Raw genomic sequence first — 22,057 nt, 5'->3', positions numbered from 1 at the left:
GTTTTCCGTCTGTGTCAATGTTGCTATTCCAAGTTTTTCGAGTGCACAATATTTTTTTTATTTTTCCACCTCGACATCTTTTAGTTGTTTTAGTTCATTGATTTATGGTTATTTCAGTGAGTATCAGGGCATTGAATTGTGGTTATTTCTGTCAGTTATAACAGTTCATTAAACTTTTCATCCAAATGTACTAAGTGGAAGACCCAGAACACGCTCCCTGTAACAAATTTCTGCCCAGTGTACACAAACAGGAGTTTTGATGGGGAATTTAACCCCCTAGCATTTCTTTTGGGATCCAGTGTTAACATTTTTTTTCCAATTCCATGCAGTGGAAGCATCAGGCTTACCGGGTCAAATTTCTTCTCAGCTTACACCAATAGGAGGACCCTATCCCCCCCAACCCCATAATACTGGCTAGGTGGACCACCTTACTTTGGTTTGATCCCAGTCGGTGCAGGGGTTTCTGAAAGAACTACCATACAGACAAACAAACAGACCAATACATTTTATATCTAGGATAAATAAATTGATAGATATTCCCTATATATAGATAGACACACACACACACACACACAGACACGTACACACACACACACATATATATATATATATATATATATATACTGTATATATGGATTGGGGAGACAACAGGCGGCACTCGGAGGCTTGTAGTAAAATGTGAACAAAGTGCTGATAATAAAGCACTTTGTTCACATTTTACTACAAGCCTCCGAGTGCCGCCTGTTGCCGCCTGTAATTATTGCAGTAGTACAAGTAGCACAGAGGAAATCAAATATGACAGTTGTAGACAAGTAAAATGTTTTGCATATCTACATATATTATTTTTATTATTATTATTATTATTATTATTATTATTATTATTATTATTTATCTTAATATGGGGTTGGGAGCCCCTTATTAATACATGAGCATTAACAGTATACACAGAACAGGAAAATACTGCAACAGACTTAGCGAAACAAAATAATATACTGTAGGATGTGAGCTCTATAATCGCTACTGTACATTTAGTCAACATTGCCACAAAAGTATTGGCAGCTGAGCCATGATATTATACTGTATGTATTATCCACATATTATATAATTACTGTCTATAGAGACTTCAGAAGTACAGAGGACCCTGCTCTCCAGTGATTACATTCTGGGTAGATATAGAGGGGATATAGGGGGAAAATAGAGGGGATCAGAGTAAAAAAACAGTATGCTTTGGTGAAGAGATAAAATATGGCTGCTTGGAGGCTGGGAAGTTGTACTTGTCAAGCAGGCACTGTAAATTGAGAAAGTTGGAGATTTGAATTTGACTAGAGGTGGTACTCGTCCTTTGATGAAGGAAGCTACTGTTCCTTACTTTGGACCTGTTCAGCATTGGATAGTGTTGAGACATCCATGAGAAGATGACCAGTATGAGGAGAGATTTAGAAATATCTGACCACGAAGTGCCAAAATTCTTCATCTTACCTTACTCCATTCCATAAAACTAGTATTGACATAAATCCGTATTTACGCAGTAGTAATGTATTTGTCTTTTTTAGAGTTAGATTTTGCAAATGTAACTGTTGTGACATATTTAGATTTGGGATAACCCTTAGCTGATGAACTCTAAATTGCACCGTGAGAAATAAGATGTAAAGTATTTGTGTGGTACAGTACCTGCAAAAGAAAAAATAGTGTATAACTTGCATGCAAATAAATGTAAAGATTACCCACAATGCCCATTACACATGATGGCACACACTGTATTTAATATATGTTGTCATATTTAATATATGTTAAATTGAAGGTTTTAAATTGTTTTCTCCTTTATCCAAGTATTTAATTGTCTCTAGCCATATTCTGTGTTAATGTATTACATTACACATGCCGGCAGTGGCACACACCAAAAGTTTTCTGCGGCATGGTGGGGGGGGGGGGGGGAGGGGGGCAGCGTAAGGGCACACAGGACCAGACACAAAAAGGGCAGGGTGCATTTTGAGTTTTTACAAATGGGCAGGGTGCTTAGAAGCTTAGAGGGAACACTACTAAAATTAGGATGCATATTTGCTACCTTTGACTGATGGTCATTAACACATTACTTAACATACTGTAGTGATTTATGAAACTTGTCTGTGATCCTTAATGTATATTCATAAACTGATGATTTGTGTTGGTTTGTCCACCCAGCACAGTCCTGCTCATTATCACCCCTTTTTGTATCATGTTGGATGGACAAAGAATGTTTCTCCCAGTAATTAATCAATTTATTATGCCCATTCCTTGCACACTTGTCTTTCTACATAAAACACAAATAATTGAAAATATATATTACATGAATTAAAGCCTTGACAGAAAATTAATTACATTAACACAGAATATGGCTAGAGACAATTAAATACTTGGATAAAGGAGAAAACTATTTAAAACCTTCAATTCAACATATATTAAATATGACAGTTTTAGGGTCTTACAACAGTTTTAGGGTGAATAAGAAGTTTTACCAGTGGCAAGTATACTGTAGATGTTGTTCTGATCATTTGTAAAGTTCAGATGTGCTTAAGGATTTAAATTTGTAGAGTTATTCAGTTTTATAGTTAGGCCAGTATCCAATTATCCGCAATGATTTATCCTACTAGCTCCAATGCTGACAGTTATGAGGATTATGTTTCCCATGCCTCAAGCACGTGAAGAAAAATCCCATAGAACCTGTACTTAGTGCCCCTTTTCTTGTGAAAATAACTGGGTCCTGGATCCCATTTATTTCCGCTTGAAAATTGGACTTTTTTTTTGGGGGGGGGGGGGGGGTCTATAATTGAATAGTCCAAAAATGACCATGGGCAAAAATTGCAATAATTGCCCATTTTTTTGGGATGAACATTTTTTTATTTATTATTGGATACCACCCTCAATGTCTATCAAACACAGGAATAGCATAATATAAAAATATGGTGCTCAAGTACATTACTAGAAAATGTTAACTTTTGTGGAAATAGTAGCGCTGAAAAAATTAAGGTGCCATAGAATAGGCTGACATAGCCAATGATGTAAATGCTAGCCATAATTACAATAATTACATTGGGTTTCCTGGACCTAGGACTCTTGCTGTCCCGTTCCATAAGGCTGGAGTGTGTACAACTTCCAGTTGACATTGATTGTTTGTCTCTGACAATTTTGGGGGTTTAGTGTAGGGCGTATGAATTGGTTTACTATATTTGTAAGTACACTATACTTAACACAGAAATCAAACAAAGTGCTGTGTGCACAGTGGGATATTCCCTATATCTTTTTTATGGAATCAATGAATTGTTACAAACATACAAGGGTTCCATGTTATAACATTTTTGAGACTGTGGAGTAATGAATTTACTCAATAAAGCTATGGCAATCATTTATCATTTCAATTTCCCATGCCTATTGCTACTCTAAAGCAGGTGTAGATGGTTGGATTAATGGGATTCAAAGAGCTCCTAAAATATTAGTGAACAGCATGACACAGCCATTAGTCAAACAGGACTATACATGAGTAAACATGTAGATTATCGGTGCTAAAACATTTTTAATGAAAGTTTCACAAAGTTGAAAAAATACATTAACAGCCTAATTGCTATGAGCTAGTTATTGTTTATCCTGGGAAATTATTATTTGTTGTGATGAGTGGTTATTTGTGATGGATTCCAATGCATGAGTTTGGAAAGAAAAATAACATATACAATGCTTACAACTTACAGTGAACAGAAGTTTACTGCATTGAAACCAATTAATGGTGTCTCCTGTTTGCCTAAGATGAGAGAGAAATCAGGGAGACAATAAGGCAGGTTGTGAGATTGTCTATGCCAAGTCATTCATCTACTGACCTTGTTTACAATACATCCATAAATGTGCATCGAGTTCCCATAATCTGCCACTTACATTGATCGGTAAATGTTTCAATGTAAATCATTAATTATTTTTAACAATGTCTATAAACCTTTATTTTCCTAATCTATACATTTACATCTGGATATTTCAGACGACATTTTTTAACTTCGATTTAAAAAAAAAAAAAAAAACTTTATGGCTTGGTGGAAGTCTACTGATAGATATCTACTTTGTTGCAAGAATGTTGTAAACCTTTAGGATTGCAAATCTAATTATGATTGAGGATATAGGAGGGGGTATTCAATCCCATGCAAAAATTTCACATGGCCAAAAAATAGGCATTATTTGCCCGTTTTTTGACTCACTCCCAGTGCTGATATTCTGTTTGGGCATGAAAACCGCATGGATCGGCAAAATTGCTGTGAATTTGCACCCGTTTTCGCCTGTTTTTGTGTCCATTTTCACCCATCCCAATTCACCCCCCAAAAAAGTGAAACGGCATTGGCGAAAATGGACAAAAAAAATTGGGAAAACATTGGGAAAACACCCATGAATACCAATCGGTGAATTATGGCGTTTTTTTTTTTTCCGTCTGGCCAGGAAATTCATCCGGGATTGAATATCCCCTTAGTCTGAGAATATAAATTTACATCACCATTGTATATTCATTATACAACAAAGCTCTAACCACATAGAACACATTTCAAATAACATGGATTCATTTATCGGCCCCATTTTTAAAAATACATTAAGTAGATTATTTCAAAATAATTTAAAACCTGGACACGGTTCATTTAGAAACAGAAAAATGTTCTTAATAATTTACAATATATGTGCACAATATATGTGCAAAATATCATGCTGTGTATAATAAGATGCTGTGAATTCCAATATCTCTAAGGGGAGCTACAGTTTCCCCAGATGACTGTCAAATTTAAAAAGCAAAACATGACTAATGTGCACTTTGCAAATGTCTAATCTGTCATTAATTTTAAACACTACATATATATTTTACTTCTCCAATCTTTCCCCAGGCAGAAAAAAATGGTAATCATTTAGTCTCTACATCACATGTAAATCATTCGCTAATTTCAGGAAAACATAGTTATACTTATACAGACTTACCTTATTCATATCCCTGATTAAATGCTAATGATTTATGACATCTGACAATAACCATTGACATTTTAAGGTGTGTTCAGAGAACATTTTTTCATTTCTTAATGAGAGCATATTCATGTGTTCCAAGTTTCTAAATGGGTAAGGACAAAATATCCTGAAATCAATAAGATCATAGGAATGATTCATAATATAAAATATATACTGTATGGAGATAAATTTGTCTTGTAAAGTGACAGCAACCTATCCAGTCACTTGATTATGTTACATTGTGCATGTGCTAGATGTTGTCTCCCCATGTAGGGAGGGGAATAAGGGCACAGGGACTACAGTATTGGGATGACCACTGGATGGCTAAATGTTGATGGTCTCCAGTGATGGTGTAATCAGTACTATACATTGATGGCATGAAGCTATCAATAGAAAACTATTAATGTCTTAAACCGATAGCCATCACTAGCTGGGGACATGCACTGTAAATGTGTCTGGCCAATCAGAGAAAGAGGGTTGGGATTTAATTTAGAATATCCCCACTTCACCATTAGACCTATGTCATCAATTGATTGAGAAACAGTGGATCTCTGCTACCAATGGCAAGACAAAAGACAATTGGTGGCAAATCATCAATGGTTCCTGATTATAAATGGCCATGCCTACTATAGGCAAGAGTTGTACAGTAAAAAAAGTAGGCTTCTCCGACAGCACAAAGCAGTGGTTTGAGCTGAATTATGTGGGAAGATTGAGAAATGGAACCTTAAAGTATATGAAATCATGTTCAATGTATTTCTCAGAGCAGAGTTTATATAAGATATAAACACAATTGTAAATTAACTTCCGACTGCATTACTTAAGAAGGCAGGTGGCAGCCCATCAGAGTTTTCCTGTCTGCATATGTTGGGATGTACAAAATATGGCAGATTTGTTGATGGGTACTGTATACAGAATCTTTTGCTGAGAGTAATAAAGGCATTGGGAAGGTGCACTGGTCACTCTCACTTCTGGGATCCAGAAAGACCACTCAAATGGGTTGTAATCTAGAGGGAATGGGAACATTACTACAAAAAGTGGATAGTTTTTGTTGTACTTTCACTTTACATGTATTATTTAATTACTCTAAACTGGTTTTATACAGATTTAGTTTTTCACTATTTATCCAAATTTCATATATCCATATTTTACTAACCATGTAACAAATTTCTATTAGATTATTTTTTGGGAACAATTAGAGACACCATCATAATGTTATACTGTATATGGCGCAATGTGGATCCTTTTTGAGATCCAAAGGAGAAACATTTGGTCATGCAACCAGTGGCAGCTCTTACCTCGTCTGAGGAGAGGGGCTGCCGAGATGCTGCCCCCCCCACTCCGGTGCTGCCGCTGCTGGTCCCGGGGAGAGAACAACTCCCAATGGGACTACCTTGAGTGACTGACAGGTCGTACTTCCAACAGTAAGTCACTGCCAGTCACAATAGTAGTAGTTCGTTTATTTATAGGGCACCACAAAGTGTCTGCAGCGCCGTACATAGCATAAAAAAACAAATTATGTATAGGGTGTGTTGATAAAATACAGCATAAAAAGGGGTATAGCTGGTAGAACTAAAATCAGCATCAGTTCTGAAGTAGGTGTCGAAATTGTCAAGGAGACTGAAGATAAAGTAGAGGAAGGGAAGAACAGGGCAGGAGCGCTGGTGAGGTAAAGAGGTAGGGTGAGTACGTGAGAAAGTAAGAAAGAGGTTAGGAGGAGGAGGGATAGGCTAGCCGGAAGAAGTTGGTTTTGAGGGAGTGCTTGAAGGCCCATCAGAAAGCCTGATGGGTGACGGGAGGTTGTTCCAGTGCAGGGGGGCAGCACGAGAGAAGTCTTGGACAAAGGAGTGGGAGGAGGTGATTAGGTAAGAGGTCAGGCGGCGGTCGGCCAGTGAAGCCAGTGCAGTCTCACAGACTGAATCTGACCACAAAGTGGCAGATTTCACCTGGGGGGGGGGCTGCTGCCCTGCAGCCCATAGGTGAAAACCAAAAGTGCATGCAACCATTATCCCTCCCTCTGCACTATAGGCCTGGGACCTGGTAGCAAGGCTACAATTTTTGCAGATGGACAATACCATGCTGCACTGCAGGTGGGGCAGATGTAACATGTGCAGAGAGAGTTAGATTTGGGAGAATTATTTTGTCTCTGTGCAGGGTAAATATGGGCTCCTTTATTCTTACACTACAATTTAGATGTCAGTTTAAACACAGCTCACCCAAATCTAACTCTCTCTGCACATGTTACATTTGCTCTGTCCACTTTATCTCTATCCAAGGTTTGATACCTCTCCCACTGGAGCAGGAAATAAATAGTGCCACAATATTAGAGTATAGATGTGTCCACATAGAGTACAGATGTGTCCACATACATCTGTCCTTCGTGAGATGCAAGTTGCATTATATATAATGGCTTTTATTCTGATCGCTTCGCCGAAGCAAATGTACCAAAACCCGCCTAGTGAATGGATCGCCAGTGCTGCCCATTCGCACTCCGAATTCTTCGGGTCGGCATGCTAACAAATGTTTTCTGTTAACATCCATTCGAATGCCTGTGGGAACCTCCCCTATCATTCGATGGTCAGGGACCATCAAATGATATGGGAAGTGCTCGCCCATACACGAGTGGTCTACACCAAGTACATTTGAGTGAAGAAAAGCAGGGATATGGGCGGGCAGATGACGTCCGGTTAAGTCAGCTGTCTACCCCCCCCCCCCCCCACACACACACACACACAAGCATTTCCATACGCATGCCCTGCATTTTCATGGGAATGCCCATGAAACACAGGGCGTGCGCATATGTTAATGACCCTGATCAGGCCGCAATGCCCCTCTCCACCCCCTGCTCGGAAGGCCAGGAGCGAGCACTTTGCGACCGGAATTGTCACAGAGTTCAGATGTTCCCTGCATGCAGACATGTGCAGAAATGGTTCTGCATATGCGTATATGCACAACATCCGTATGCTCTCCGAATTCTGGTCACAGCGAAGTGATCAGAATAATGGCCAATGTGTGAGTGCCATATAATTCTGTAGCACCAAGCATCTCTGCATGCAACTTTTTCCATTAACATGTGTCTTTTTCGCAAAATGGAGTGAATAGGACTCAATCAGCGTCCGTGGATTTAAGTCACTGTGTGCGACTGTATCTGCATTACAAGTAAAACATTACAGTGCTTTCCAGGAAAACACAGTAGCATTTCATATGCAGATACAGCTGAAGTCACACAAGACTATAGGCATGCCCCATTTCATTTTAATCATCAGAAGCTGCATGTGTGTCTTGTTACGTTATGCGAACAAGACACATTTTAATATAAAAACACATAAAACAGATGCCCGCTCTAACATGTGGTGCCATGGCATGGGTAGACATCAAAGAATGTTTAATGTGAAAGAAGGCTAGATGTTTGTGGACACCTTTGTATATTCACATACTGTACTTCAATAAAAATACCCACATTTCTTCATCATGGAAAAGGTACACGGATGTTGGGCTTCTTTACGGAAAAAAAAAATCAAATGGACTAAAATTATTTAATTAATTCAATTAATTAAATCATTTTAAAAAAAGTTATTTTTGTTTTTTGATTTTTTTCAGACTAAATATACTTTATTTTTATAATAATTAATTACAATTATTTAATTAATTATAATTATAATTAAATAAACACCACAAAAGTACATATAGAGTAGTTGAAAAATTGGATTGTGGTGAGCATTATATTCAGTGATTAAAATTATTTACTAAAGTAAAGATGCAGTTTTTATTTTATTTTATTTCATATAGCAAGGCCAAACGCTTCCCCAGACTCTTCCTGTCTGGAATGAAGCACCTACTCATTCCCGCTGATTTTTTGTGTGACTTAGAGCCTGCTACCCAAAAATGATCTGACTGAGCTCCTTGCAATTAGGTTTAAACTAAACAGCAATATTCATTGTTGTGTTAAGATGTCCCTGAGTTTGCAAGCGTTGCTGAGCAAATTACTAATGAATCTCATGGGCCAAAAGAAATAATTGTGTACATAACTGCACAAAAGAATTTAAGTGAAAATAGCTAAATAACACAGAGCAAAGTGAGTTGTTCCAGTACTAGAGAGAAAACCGGGATACAATATGCTGTCTCAGGTGAAAAGTCTGTATGTTCTAATGGGTTATAAGCAGGCGTTAAAGTGAGGGGAAAAGGGGTGGAACTGAGTTCCACCACCTCTAATGGTGAGGTGGAACATTTTAACCTCCACATTGGCCCAGCACTTTAGTTCTCACAGAAAAACATTCTAGTTTGCAGGGGGATGCCAAAAACCCTAACACTGGCCCTGTCTCTGCCTAATGGGAGCAGGGGGGGGGGTGTAAATAGGTGGCATAGAGAAATGAGTTCCCCCACCTTTGCATGACCACTTTAAGCCCTGGTTATAAGCAAGAAATAATTAATGTGTGCTTCTGCACCTCTTCACCATGTGACCTCTGTCACTACAGGTGGCGGGCGGAGTTTGGTCCACTGATCTAAAGGTGCCTACACACGGGGCAATATGATCGCTGGCAATATATTGCTAGCAATATATTGCTCAGCAATCATATTGCCCTGTGTCCCGTTTTCATCTGCGACCAGAGATGGTCGCAGATGAAAATTTGAACACTGCTGCGTGAAGAGGCAGGGGATGTCGCTGGTCGGAGGAGCTTGCTCCTCCGACCAGCGACCATTCAGGGGCTGAAAACGGGAATGCACACCTGGCGATTTATCGCTGGTGCACACTCCAATCACTGGCAATATGGTTGCTCAGTGACCATATTCCCAGCGATTTCAGCCCCTATCGCCCCCGTGTGTACACAGCATAAGACCCTCTAAAATAAGCAATCCAGAAAGGAAAGTTTTAAATGTTGCATTGAGACATTAGTCATTAGCATTTTTTGCCTCACAGCACAGGATAGAAGGGTACAAATTCAACCAGCACCTTATCCATGCAGGGATCAAAATTTAGCCCTACAGAATTATCCTCTATGTGCTATTGTTTCCTGCCAGAGACCAAAAATATACACTACTTGGCTTCTGACAAAAAGGATCACAAAATGCGTTTGGGCACGCGCGCACGCGTACAGGCTATTTCTCAGCAGGGACTAGCAGAAACTCAGTCCCTGAACCTCTAATTAAATATGACCTCATCAGGAACCTATTCTGGGCCAAAATGTACTTCCCATAAGATAAGTTTATGTGAGTGCCTTCGTTTCTAAATACAATATATACATCTATTTCTCTCTTTCTTTCTCTCTCTCTTTTATTTTTAATCCATCCACCCCCAGACCCAGAGTTTCTGGACCTATTTTTCCAGAAAAATAGTACTGATTGGCAATATGGGAATATACTACAAATAAATAATTAAAAGTTAATGTATAAGGTTTGCAACATAAAGCTTCATTTTCAACACTGATCCAGACAGCTCATTAAAAAAAAAAACAGTGATACACTAAGTGATGAGGTCTTTATTGATAGTAAAGTAATATTTTTTTTTCCATTCTGATATTTATTGACACAATTCTGATGTTTACCGGTAGAACTCTAAAGTTTTCCAGTCAGACGTTAATAGTCTGAGTGGAAAAACATTGGACTTAATTGACCAGATTCTCTCTCTACAGAATTCTTATTGATCAATTTGTGTTTTACTAGTTATGAGTTGAGTATTCTACCCTTTAAGGATCATTTATACAACAAATCTATTTTCTACAATTCATCTATTTCCTATCTTGCTAAACAGTATTCATTCCTATATAGATTAGAATGAGTTTACACAAAAAAAAAAAAAAAAGTTCCAAAAACGGTCATATCATAGTTCCAGATATTAAGATACAGTACGGGTCATAAAATATTCTCATATGCATTAAGGAGTGAGGGTCATACTGTATCTCTTTAAGAGTGCATGTAAACAGCATGATAGAACACTCCACATAACTTTGTCACCAATCTCTAGAAGTCTCTGGAACAGAAATATAAAATCTGATGAATCGCTTGGTGCATCTAGTCTGCCCTTTAAATGCTATTTCAACCCTTACTTTTCTTGACCCACATTGGTCATCCAGAGCACTAACTTCTACTAAGATGTATGTCAGCTAGACATTAAGGCTATGCCTGCTGATGGATAAAACATGTTGAAGTGGCAATACTGTATGTGACTTTTGTTGCTTGTTTAATAGCTTTTTGTATTTTTCAGCTAAAAACTGACACTGTTCATGCGCACTTTATCATTAGGCTACGAACAATTTTAGTCACACATACAGTATTTAATATTTATACAATATATAGATCATTTTAAGATTTTCATTTTTTACTATAACTGTAAAAGAATGGAAAACTGTCTTAACTCTGCTGTTCAATTTTTTTTGCAATTCAAACAGTCTGGTTTAAATTTTTAAAATAATTGTAATTTTTTTTAAATTAAAAAATGGGCAACATTGAATGTTAAATGATTTTAATGTTCTTATTTTAAAGTGGCTCACCACTGGATCTGCTACTAGCACTAGCGTTGTTGAGCCTGACTAGACGTTGGACCTGAAATGGTTAAATGGATCCATTTTTTATTTTTATCCTGTTATATTTTTTTTCCCAGTTGAAGACCAAAAAACCTTTATTCATATCCTGCTAGACAAAATGATTCTATTAATTCTTCCTAATTTTGTTATGTTGATTTTTTTTTATTAACAATCCAATGGGACGTTCCTGGACTATCCAATGGGATATATATACAACTTCAATAGGAAACAAACCGTGGCACTCGGAGGTCTTGGTGAAAAAGTGTATTTTTAAGGCAATTAAAATAATGCTAAGAAGTTTCTTAGCATTGTTTAAAATGCCTTAAAAAGTGTATTTTTCACCAAGACGGTTCGCCAGCAACAATAAGTCCGGCTCCATCTGTATATATATATATATATATATATATATATATATATATATATATATATATATATATATATATATATAACAGAACTCCGGCACTCTGGCTTTTTGCTCTCAGGCAATGTTCTTACCCCGGTGCCCTCCTAAGACCTTTTCAGGTCTGTATAGACATTCAGATAGGCAATAAGGCGTCACTCAGGGTTTTCTTCAATTGCAAAAAGGCGGATTTATTCCGACATGTTTCGGGCTGCTTTGCCCGTCCTCAGGGAACAAATGTGCTCACATTACATACACAGTAATATACCCTGGTGAGGTCCCACCCCCAACATACATAATTAAGAAAGAGGCATACTCACCTGCACCGTGTTGTTAGTCAGCCATCATCTCTCCTCCGTTCGGCTGCTTGGAAGCGCCGATGACGTCACACCAGGCGCCGTCCCACGGACCCAGTCTGTGTCATCATCCTGCGCCCACACACGCCGTCGGGCTTCTGATGCGACTGACCTCACATCCGGGCAGGTGGTTGCCATGGAAACAGTGAAACAAACTGTGAAAAAAGAAAAAAAATGATCTTAAAACATACAAACAAATACATTTAAAAATACAAGTAACAATGCTGCGGTAATACATCCTATAATACCATAATTTTTACTCATCGTTTTGTTTATACAAATACCTTTATAATATTTACATATAACCCGCTCCAGTCTAGTCCCCTGTTAGTCACCGCACACTTTCCTTATAGAACTTCATATGTACCTAATAGGTATAAGTCATTAACTAGAATGGTCCTACAAGAAATGATGTAACCCTAACTGCTCATTAAGCCCTTTTGGGGCCAATGTGTCTAGGCGAAAAATCCACCTTGTCTCCACTTGTAGGAGGCGCTTACTTCTGTTGCCTCCTCTAATTGTTACAGGAACATGGTCGATTATTTTTATATACATGTCGGAATAAATCCGCCTTTTTGCAATTGAAGAAAACCCTGAGTGACGCCTTATTGCCTATCTGAATGTATATATATATATATATATATATATATATATATATATTATACTGTACATATAAATCAAAACATACATGACTATAAATACCTACTTGCTTTCCTGTTGTTGCTGAAAACCGCTATCCTGCCAGGGGCCTGATTCACACCTGTACGCTAGGCTGCCTATATTCGTAGCCTAGCAAACAGGTAAGTCACCTGCTGCCCTTCTAAATGCCCACCCCCCCACTGACCCTATCCATTCCCTAGCATGCGACTGGATGCATTTGCATACCCATCCCCTCGCCTACAGCCGAGCAGGAGAGAAATCATTTGACAGTCGCTCACCATCTAATGATGTTTCTCATCTTCGGAATTACTTTTATTCCGGCTGCTTTCAGCTGGTGCGGACTTCATCTGATGTCAGCCGCCCGCTCAGAGCAGGCAAAGACATGCCTGAGTTTACAGGGGTAGGCCCAGTGTTTTCATGGGTGCACCCACCGCATTTGTGGGCATGCGCATGAAATGCTGGGCATACCCCTGAGTCCACCTCCTGCCCTCCTTTCCCAGATTGAACGACAGGGAGAGTGTGAAATTTACCAAAGCCAATCACTCCTGGGGTTTGCCCATGCGCAAACCCACGGACATCGTGGGCGGGGTTGAATTTGGCCCATAACGAACGGATCTTAATTGCCCCTAAATACAGTTTATATCTAGGCTTAGAAAATGCACCATAATAAAAAAGTACATACAATACATTCAATACAAAACACTTAAAAAAAAGTGGAAGTCAATAAAGTAAAAATATAAGTGTGCACATAGAAAATATTTTAATAAATACATAAATTACATTTAGTATATGTTATTTATTAATAATACAAAAACAGATTGTTTAAATTATAGAAACCCTTTTTAAATATGGGACAAATCACATCATTCTTTCAATGTGAATTTAAAAAAAGTTGTGTATAATGATAATAATAATAATAATAATAATAATAATTATTATTATTATTATTATTATTATTATTATTATTATTATTATTATTATTATTATTATTATTATTATTAATGCTGAATGAATACATGTTGTTCTTTGACATACTTTTATAATATGATATACAGTATGTTCAAACAAAGCTTCCCTGGAGTTGAAAGGCTAATTTAGCCAGTTTATCTGTCATAGAAGATGATAAAGTATCCAAAGGAATGGGTCATACCTTATATACCTTCTGCATGTTACTCATTTATTATTGACTAAGGCCAGTCCCACAGTGTATTAACAGAGGATCTGAGAGGATTCTGGCGTCCTCACTTGTACTATCATAAATAATACTGGTCATTACATTTTTCAGAGGCCCTTTTGGAAGTCAGGATGTGATTCCCTTGTGATATACAATTAAATATTAAAAGTAGCTGTCAACCTATAGATGTTAATGTAAAGCATTACTAACATACTGTAGGGCCATTCTCTCATGGCATCACTCTTTACCCATCACATCTGTGATTCTGTCAGGCACCATAATGAATATTACACAGCTGAATGATGCATGCATCTGCCACCCTTATAAAACTTACTTATAGTCGCCTACACTATCATTGTGTGTGACAAATAATCAGTTATGTCAGAGTAACAAGATAGTAATTTTTTTGGGGTGGGGGAATTTGTCACAATAAATCACAAAGCTATTTTTATTAAAAGAAAAAATCACATAAATAAAGTAAAAATACATATATGTTAACATAGGAATAAATACTTGAGAGTCAACAGGAAAAATATATCTGCTAAAATACTGTACATTGGTGGATATTTGAATAGTACTTTTAAGAATGAATGTGATAGTAAAGAGTGTACTAATATGTGATTTACGTACATGTGATGATCTGGTGGCCAAACATTCGGTCACAGTATCGGCTTCAAGCAACGAATGATTTGCAATTACTTTACACAAATTAGTTTATAGTTATATCAGCAAGAATTTCTTGCATTTTTTTTTTTTTTTATCCATTTAATGAATTTCTTCAATTCAGTTATTTTCTGTTTCTGTCAAATGTGAGCCCTGATTTGACCTGAATAGATTCTTAAAAGATGACTTTTGTTTGCTGCAAAAAAAAAAAAAAATATATATATATATATATATATATATATATATATATATATATATAAGAAATGTCATGCTGCATCCCAAATATTATGTTATAATTGATTATTATTACTGCCTTTCTAGAGGAAAATGGCAATAAAATAAACTTTTTAAGCAAAAAAAGGAATGAAATGTATGCAGAAATACATTTGAGATCAAATCATAACAATAGTAATTTCCTCAACTGGCATTTCACGAACGTTGAACAAGCAACGCTTAAAATGTCATGACAGAGGAACAAAGCAGTAAAATAAAAAAAGAACACAGGATTTTGAATTTCAGAACATGTGCCAAATGTGATGTCAGTTACTGGATAAGAGTTGTGATGCGTAAGAAAAAAAATCTTGATAAAAATGTTCAAGTCATGCAAAATAGAAATACTGAGTGGAATGCTTATGTACTAAAATGTCTCTGTTACTTTATTTACTCTGTTTTTTTAAAACATGTCTTCTTTTTTACAGTAAATGAGGGAGGTATAAAACAAGCATCAAATATGTGCCCTGATCCAGGAGAACCTGAAAATGGAAAAAGAATAGGCACTAATTTTAGGTAAAATCCCAGTACAATTTTAAAGATTTATCTTGCCTTACATAAAACAAAGGAATGAGATTAAATCATCATAATTCTCATCTAAACAAAGAACAAGTTGATTTGTCTTTAATTGCTAAATTATGTTACTAACCTGAGTTTTTTCCCTTTGTCTTATTACTAAACAGTTTCTTCTTTTTAGGTGTGTTTTGCCAAAGGCAGGAAGTAGATATTATGCTTGTCTGAATCTATCTGTCTGTACTTTTGATACAAGATGATTTATTTTGAAAGAGATAACATAATGCATAATTCGAATTGATGGCAAACACACCTAGATAATGAGGTTCACAAGCAAACTTCTTATTATATGTGATGGTAACATTTTATGTCCAAAAACAAACAAATTGATGACAATATTAATTTCAAACTAAAAAATAAAAAAATTGTTTTCAAATATTTTAACTTTAATACCTATATATGCCAGATCTATCTATCTATCTATCTATATACAGATGGAGCCCGCCTCATTCAGGCTGGGGTTGGCGATCGAATCGCCAACCGCCAGCCTCCGCCATCTGCCGCCAAACTGCCGGAAGAAGGCACTCACGCACGAGACACTCACAGGCCCGTCATTCCCCGCCGCCTCACTACAGAAAGCATTATTGCAGACTCCACAATGTGCCTAGAAATCTTGATATCCTCGCAAAGGTGTGCACACGCTGTGACTCCCATCCAGCAGAAATAAATGGTCACAGACTCAAACTAGTTGCCATTGTTTTAGAGGCAGTTGGCTCTTTTACCAATAAATATCATATAGTACATATACAAAACATGTTCATTTCGTACAATAAAAATGCACATTAGTGTGATTAAAATGCACTAAGAAGATCCTATAAAATATATATTTAGGCATTTGTTATCATTGCATCATACAAGAGATACTGTATTTATAAGGTACTGCACATATAAACTGTGTGAAGATATACAGTAATATATAATATGTAATAAACTATTCCAGTTATTGCATAATATTTCTAAGCCAGTTAGAAAATATCCTCGCTTTCCTCTCTTATGCATTTCATATCTCCCTTTTTCGAAAATTTATGATAATACATTGTAACTTAATCTTTTCTTTTTTATCATTATTTAAAAAAAAATAAGGTCATTTTCTTGATTAACCAATGATTACAATTTAGTTTTAAGTGGTAATGTAAAATTATTTAAAATACACTTTGATCTTTACAGACATATTTTATTAATTTACTCTCTATATGTGCATTATACATAGGAAATTATGCTGCTGAAAAATGAAAAGTCACACAATTAATATTAGACACATCTTAAATTATTGTCAGCAGTAGTTTCATATATATATATAGAATATTCCTTGAAATATTTTTTTCCCTTTTATTATTAAGTGTCTTACCCTTGAATAGTGCACTGGTGGAAAAGTTTAGGAACGGCAATGGGAAAAAATAGTACCCTTTTTTGTAGCAAAGGGGCATAAGCTGGCATCTACATCCCCATTGAGGTTACTATCGGACAAATGAAGTAAGGAACTATAACTAATTTAATGAGCCTTTCGTAGTTTCACTTTACTGTCTGTGTGTACTTACACATGCATGGCTTAATCTTTGAGACAAGCATATGCTACTGGCAGGATCAACCAGGTAGCTCTCGGTGAATATATACATACAGTGCACTGTACCAGGAACATGCAATGTGCAGTAGATTCTGATTGACTTTGTACAATGAAACAAGGTGTTTACCTAGAAATACCACCACCTGCAGCTCAAGCAAACATTGCCTTTGTTTTGAGCTTTTAGTCATCCTCAATACTGGATCTGTGAAAAGCCCAAGGCTCAAAATGAAATTGCCTGTCTGGAGGAAAACAAAAAGTATTAATCCTTATATTGCCAAACAGTAACAGCAGTGCACATTTGTTAATCTACTCACATAATTTAACAGGGAAAAAATCAACATTGATCCTAAAAAATAAAGACACATATAGTTTTGATGATTTTACAATTGCAAAATATATCTGCAGAGCTTTTTCTTAGTGCGAAAACACATAATTGTCCACATTGCAAAATTAAAGTATAGGTTGAGTCTCCAATAAACAGAATGCACCAGTGGGCTTGAGGGTGATGCTGCAGGTTCTGGTGTTAGGTAGGGTACCAGCAGTACCCCTGGCTGGAATGCAGGAGTATTCCTGAAGTGTCCATGGCAGGGGTGAAGGAGTCTGGAGTTGTCATCATGGTGTGCGGGCCAGTATTTTTCTTGACAAGTGCGTTGTGGTTTGGGAGTCTGGAGGTGGAGGCCAGCTTAATGTTGTGGAGTTTTGTACTATAGAGCAGCAAAAGTTGGTGAGACAATAGTTTCTAAGCCACTCCCACACACTGGCTGTCATTGGCTAGTGACACAGTGACATTACAATGTCAGGAAAATTTGAGAAGTCTTGAAATATATTTTTGTGAATATTTTGGATAATCGTATTCTGAATAAGAGAGGCTTGACCTATGCATGTTTCCCTTTTTGTATGGAACTGCATACATAAACTATTGCATGCCCTTTTAATTTCTTTGAAAATACCAAAGGCCCCACCTCATTTATACCCAGGGCATAAAGTGGTCATGCAGAGGTGGGGGAACTCATTTCTCAATGCCACCTAATTACACCCACTCCCCTCCCCCCATTAGGCAGAGACAGGGCCAGTGGTAGGGTTTTTGGCATCCCCTGCAAACTAGAATGCTTTTCTGTGAAAATTACTGTGCAGGACCAATGTGGAGGTTAAAATGTTCCACCTCACCATTAGAGGTGGTGGAACTCAGTTCCACCCATTCCCCCTCACTTTAAACCCTGTTTATATCTTAATTTTATCACAAGACCAAGGGTATTGGCATATATATATATATATATATATATATATATATATATATATATATATATATATATATATATAAATGGTGGTGCGCACAGGCGGCACACAGGTGCAATTGACTGTTCGTGGGCCCCTTTCCCAAAAATACATGCTGCAGTGTGCCTCTGTGTGCTGCCCCATGCTGCAAGGATGTAAGGGGACAGATTTTTTAATTACTGTGAAAATGGTGCTGCAGCTGTTTTCTCAGTGATTGGCAATATAGGGGATTGTGCCGTTTTGCCCAAAGACCTATGTAAGCGCAATAGATTTTGGCACATAGCCAAGTACTACAGCATTTTAAGCACTATGGCCACTGCCAAAGAGAAGGGGGCCTGTACAAAGTCTGTACATGGGCTCCCTAAATTCTTAATATACCCATGCTGAGGGTATTGTCCTAAAATAATTTGTCACCATATTGTACTTTGAATTTTTTTTTTTATGTGCAATGTAGGAAATAGTCCTCACGGCATTTGCAATTAGGAAAAACAGTTTGCATTCTCCACCACTTTAATTTCAATTATTAATTAAATTATCTGTTGCTACAAAATGAAATCTTCAGAATTTATAACACGCAGTTGCTGAATCTACTCTCACTAAATTCACCACAATCTCACATCTCCTTTCTTCCGAAGATGCTACTTTTAAAATCAATCCATTTGGTTAATATGCTGAATAATTGTCTTAATTTATTAAGAAAACGAACATTTACAAATATTTTAACAGTGTTGTGTTATATTTACGAGTGCAATATTAATATTAATGCAGTTTTGGTATTTTTACATTCACTTCTTCGCCCGCCTAATTTCTTAATTCACATATATACTATTATTGACTTGTCTTCACAGTCATAGTTTGATGTTAAGTCCATCGAAATGATGTTGTAATTATGCTTCCAGGTATTATTACAAGCCAAAACAGAAAGGGTAAAGATTATTTCTTGAGATTTCCTGAAAGTGTATTGCTGTCATCTTACATTACATGAATCTGTTAGACAGTTATACTGTAAAAAAAAAAAAAAAGATTGTATGGAACTGGACAGGGTTCAAAGAAGGGCAAATAAATTGATTAAGGGTTTAGAGGCATTGGACTACGAGGGACAGTTAGCCAGGCAACAAATGTTTATGCTGGAAAAAAGGCGTCTCAGAGGGCACATGATTAATAGCTATAAATATATCAAGGACCAAACTGATAACTGTCAGATACTCTGTTTACCAAGAGGTCTACACACAGGACATGTTGGCATCCCCTAAGCTTAGAGAAAGGGAGATTTCTTACTCATCGAAGGAAAGGATTCTTCACAGTTAGGCAGTTAAGATTTGGAATTCTCTGCCAGAAAATGTTGTTATGGCTGATATACTTGATATATTTAAGAAAGGGTCGGACCAATTTCTTAAGACAATTCGGGGAAACATCCGGGAAAACAACCATTCATTTTAAGGCATAGTGGGAGGTCCAGTAGGGTAAAAATCTGCCAAGTGCCCAGGCAATGCTGGAGAAAGGATACTATAGTATATTTAAAAAAAAAAATAGGTAGAATTTGTTGGATCTTTTTCAACCTCAAAAACTATGTTATTATGTAACAGTATATTATATACAGTATGTGATACATCTGACTTTCTTGCAGACTATGAATAAACAGTCAATGTGCTAGGATGTGTTCACCCCTTTCCAGATTTTACAGTACTATTGATCATATTAGTACTTACAATAATATAATAGAGGTCCAGGAGTTGTTCCATGCATCAGTTATCCCAAGGCTCCAAAATTTATGAACATAGAACTGACCATTGAGATTTGCCCCTTGGTAGTGTAGTAGGTGTGGGAGCAGTAGGTCCAATCACAATTATTTTTTTCTTGATGGGATTTGATTGGTCCAATCGTACCAATTGGACCAATCAAATCTAGTACCAATCGCACAACACTGGTTTTTGAACGTAGTTGTGAAAAGTGCCATATGGAGTTCATATTAGGACAAGGAGAAGGTTAGTAAAATAAACTGCTTTAAATTGATAATTGTAGAATTATTTCTGACTTGTGTTTACTTAAACAAATCTACTTCATGACTGTCTGGATGACCAAGTCAAAAGAGCTTTTTTTCCTCCAGGCCAGTAACCGTACTTAATTATAGGTGACCTTTCTAATCCTCACGAAGTTGTCCATTAATATGTACCCTAGGGTTGGGAAACAAAAATGATTTCACTTGGCTGGATTTTTACAGCGATCATTTATGAAGAAGCAATTACTGTATCAACCACAGTCCAACAAGTTGGGCAAGTCAGGGTCTAATTAGGGCACTCATCATCGGTTAAAACTTAAAGAAATGTATTAATACATCATCAAATACATAGGGGACCACGATCCCAGTCGACTGGGACCATGGTCCCCTATGCATTTGGTGATATATTAATACATTTGTTTGTAACCAATGTTGAGTGCCCTAGTTGGACCTTGACTGGCCCGACTTGGATATAAATAGGAGCATAATGGTGCACCCCGCTGCTGTCATGGACTTGAGTGTGGATATACACTAGGGGGTTATTCTGGTTGATTAGCTCAGATGCAAATTCACATTGTGAGTCAACCTAACCCCACCTTGCGAATGGTGGTATGCTGACCCACCATTCACAAGGTACATTCCTTTGCACTGGCTGCAAATGGATGTTTTATATAACCATCCATTCACAGCATGCAGGGGAACACCCACATCATTCGATGGTCGTGACCATCGAATGATGTGGAATGTGCACGCATATGTAAGGGTGCTCTGAGGCACCTTACATATGCATACATGTTTGAAGGAATTGGGTGGGCTTTGGAATCTGGTGATGTCAGCTGTCCGCCCACATCATGGCCTCATTAGCATGAGAATGCCCAGTGTTCTCATGGGAACGCACATGGCCGTTTACATATGCTAATGGGGCCGCCCCGTGCCCCTCTCCGCTGTTCGCCCACTGTCTGCCCATACCAGATTCTTATTGATGGGAGTCTCTGTTTAAGCATCTACGGGTAGTCACGAAGCCACTCCCTCTGATGAAGTCTCTGATGAAATGCGTGATACCCGTTCTCTGTGTGACCCGGTGTCCCTCCCGGCTTGTGTCTTCCCGGCTTACAGCATAGGAGACATGGCAGCGCAACCCAGTGTTTAGGGCTCCCCTGATTCCAGAGATCGTGGAGGCTACATCGGAGCAGTGTGCCCCGGGTATATATGATAAAAATCGTGTGGTAGCCAGCCCACAATGTAATTTTATATGGTGTGAACAATTGCTTTTAATTGAATTTTAGGAGCACGTATCCCCATATAAAAATTTGTTTACATGCACCGTGGAGCACCCCTTTTTTCTTTGTTTCATATATATATATATATATATATATATATATATATATATATATATATATATAAATATATATATATATATATATATATATATATATATACAGTATATTCAAAAGCACAGTCACTTGGGTTTGTATTTTTTTTTTGTTTTTACTCAAATTGACATTTCATACCACTTTATCTGAGCCAATGATGAATATGGATGTGGATCACAGGATCATCAAAAGTTGACCCTGAAAGTTCGACTAGCACAAGGTCGAAAAGGT

At 37.2% G+C, this 22,057-nt stretch overlaps 1 protein-coding gene across 6 annotated transcripts in view; it reads left to right on the top strand.

Annotated features, from left to right (window-relative positions):
• The window catches only part of CSMD3 (CUB and Sushi multiple domains 3), a 969,186-nt gene that overhangs the window by 422,251 nt on the left and 524,878 nt on the right, over positions 1–22,057 (top strand). For all 6 annotated transcript variants that reach the window (XM_083186712.1, XM_083186713.1, XM_083186711.1 and 3 more), the window contains one exon: positions 15,471–15,558. In XM_083186712.1, the coding sequence (XP_083042838.1) occupies positions 15,471–15,558 (88 nt within the window). The remainder of the gene's footprint in view (positions 1–15,470; positions 15,559–22,057) is intronic.

Source organism: Crinia signifera, chromosome 5 (genome assembly GCF_055691185.1).
Source record: "Crinia signifera chromosome 5, ASM5569118v1, whole genome shotgun sequence".
In the NCBI taxonomy this organism is placed as follows: Eukaryota; Metazoa; Chordata; class Amphibia; order Anura; family Myobatrachidae; genus Crinia; species Crinia signifera.
Note: the sequence above shows the minus strand (reverse complement) of the source record. Positions and strands in the feature narration are given on the sequence as shown.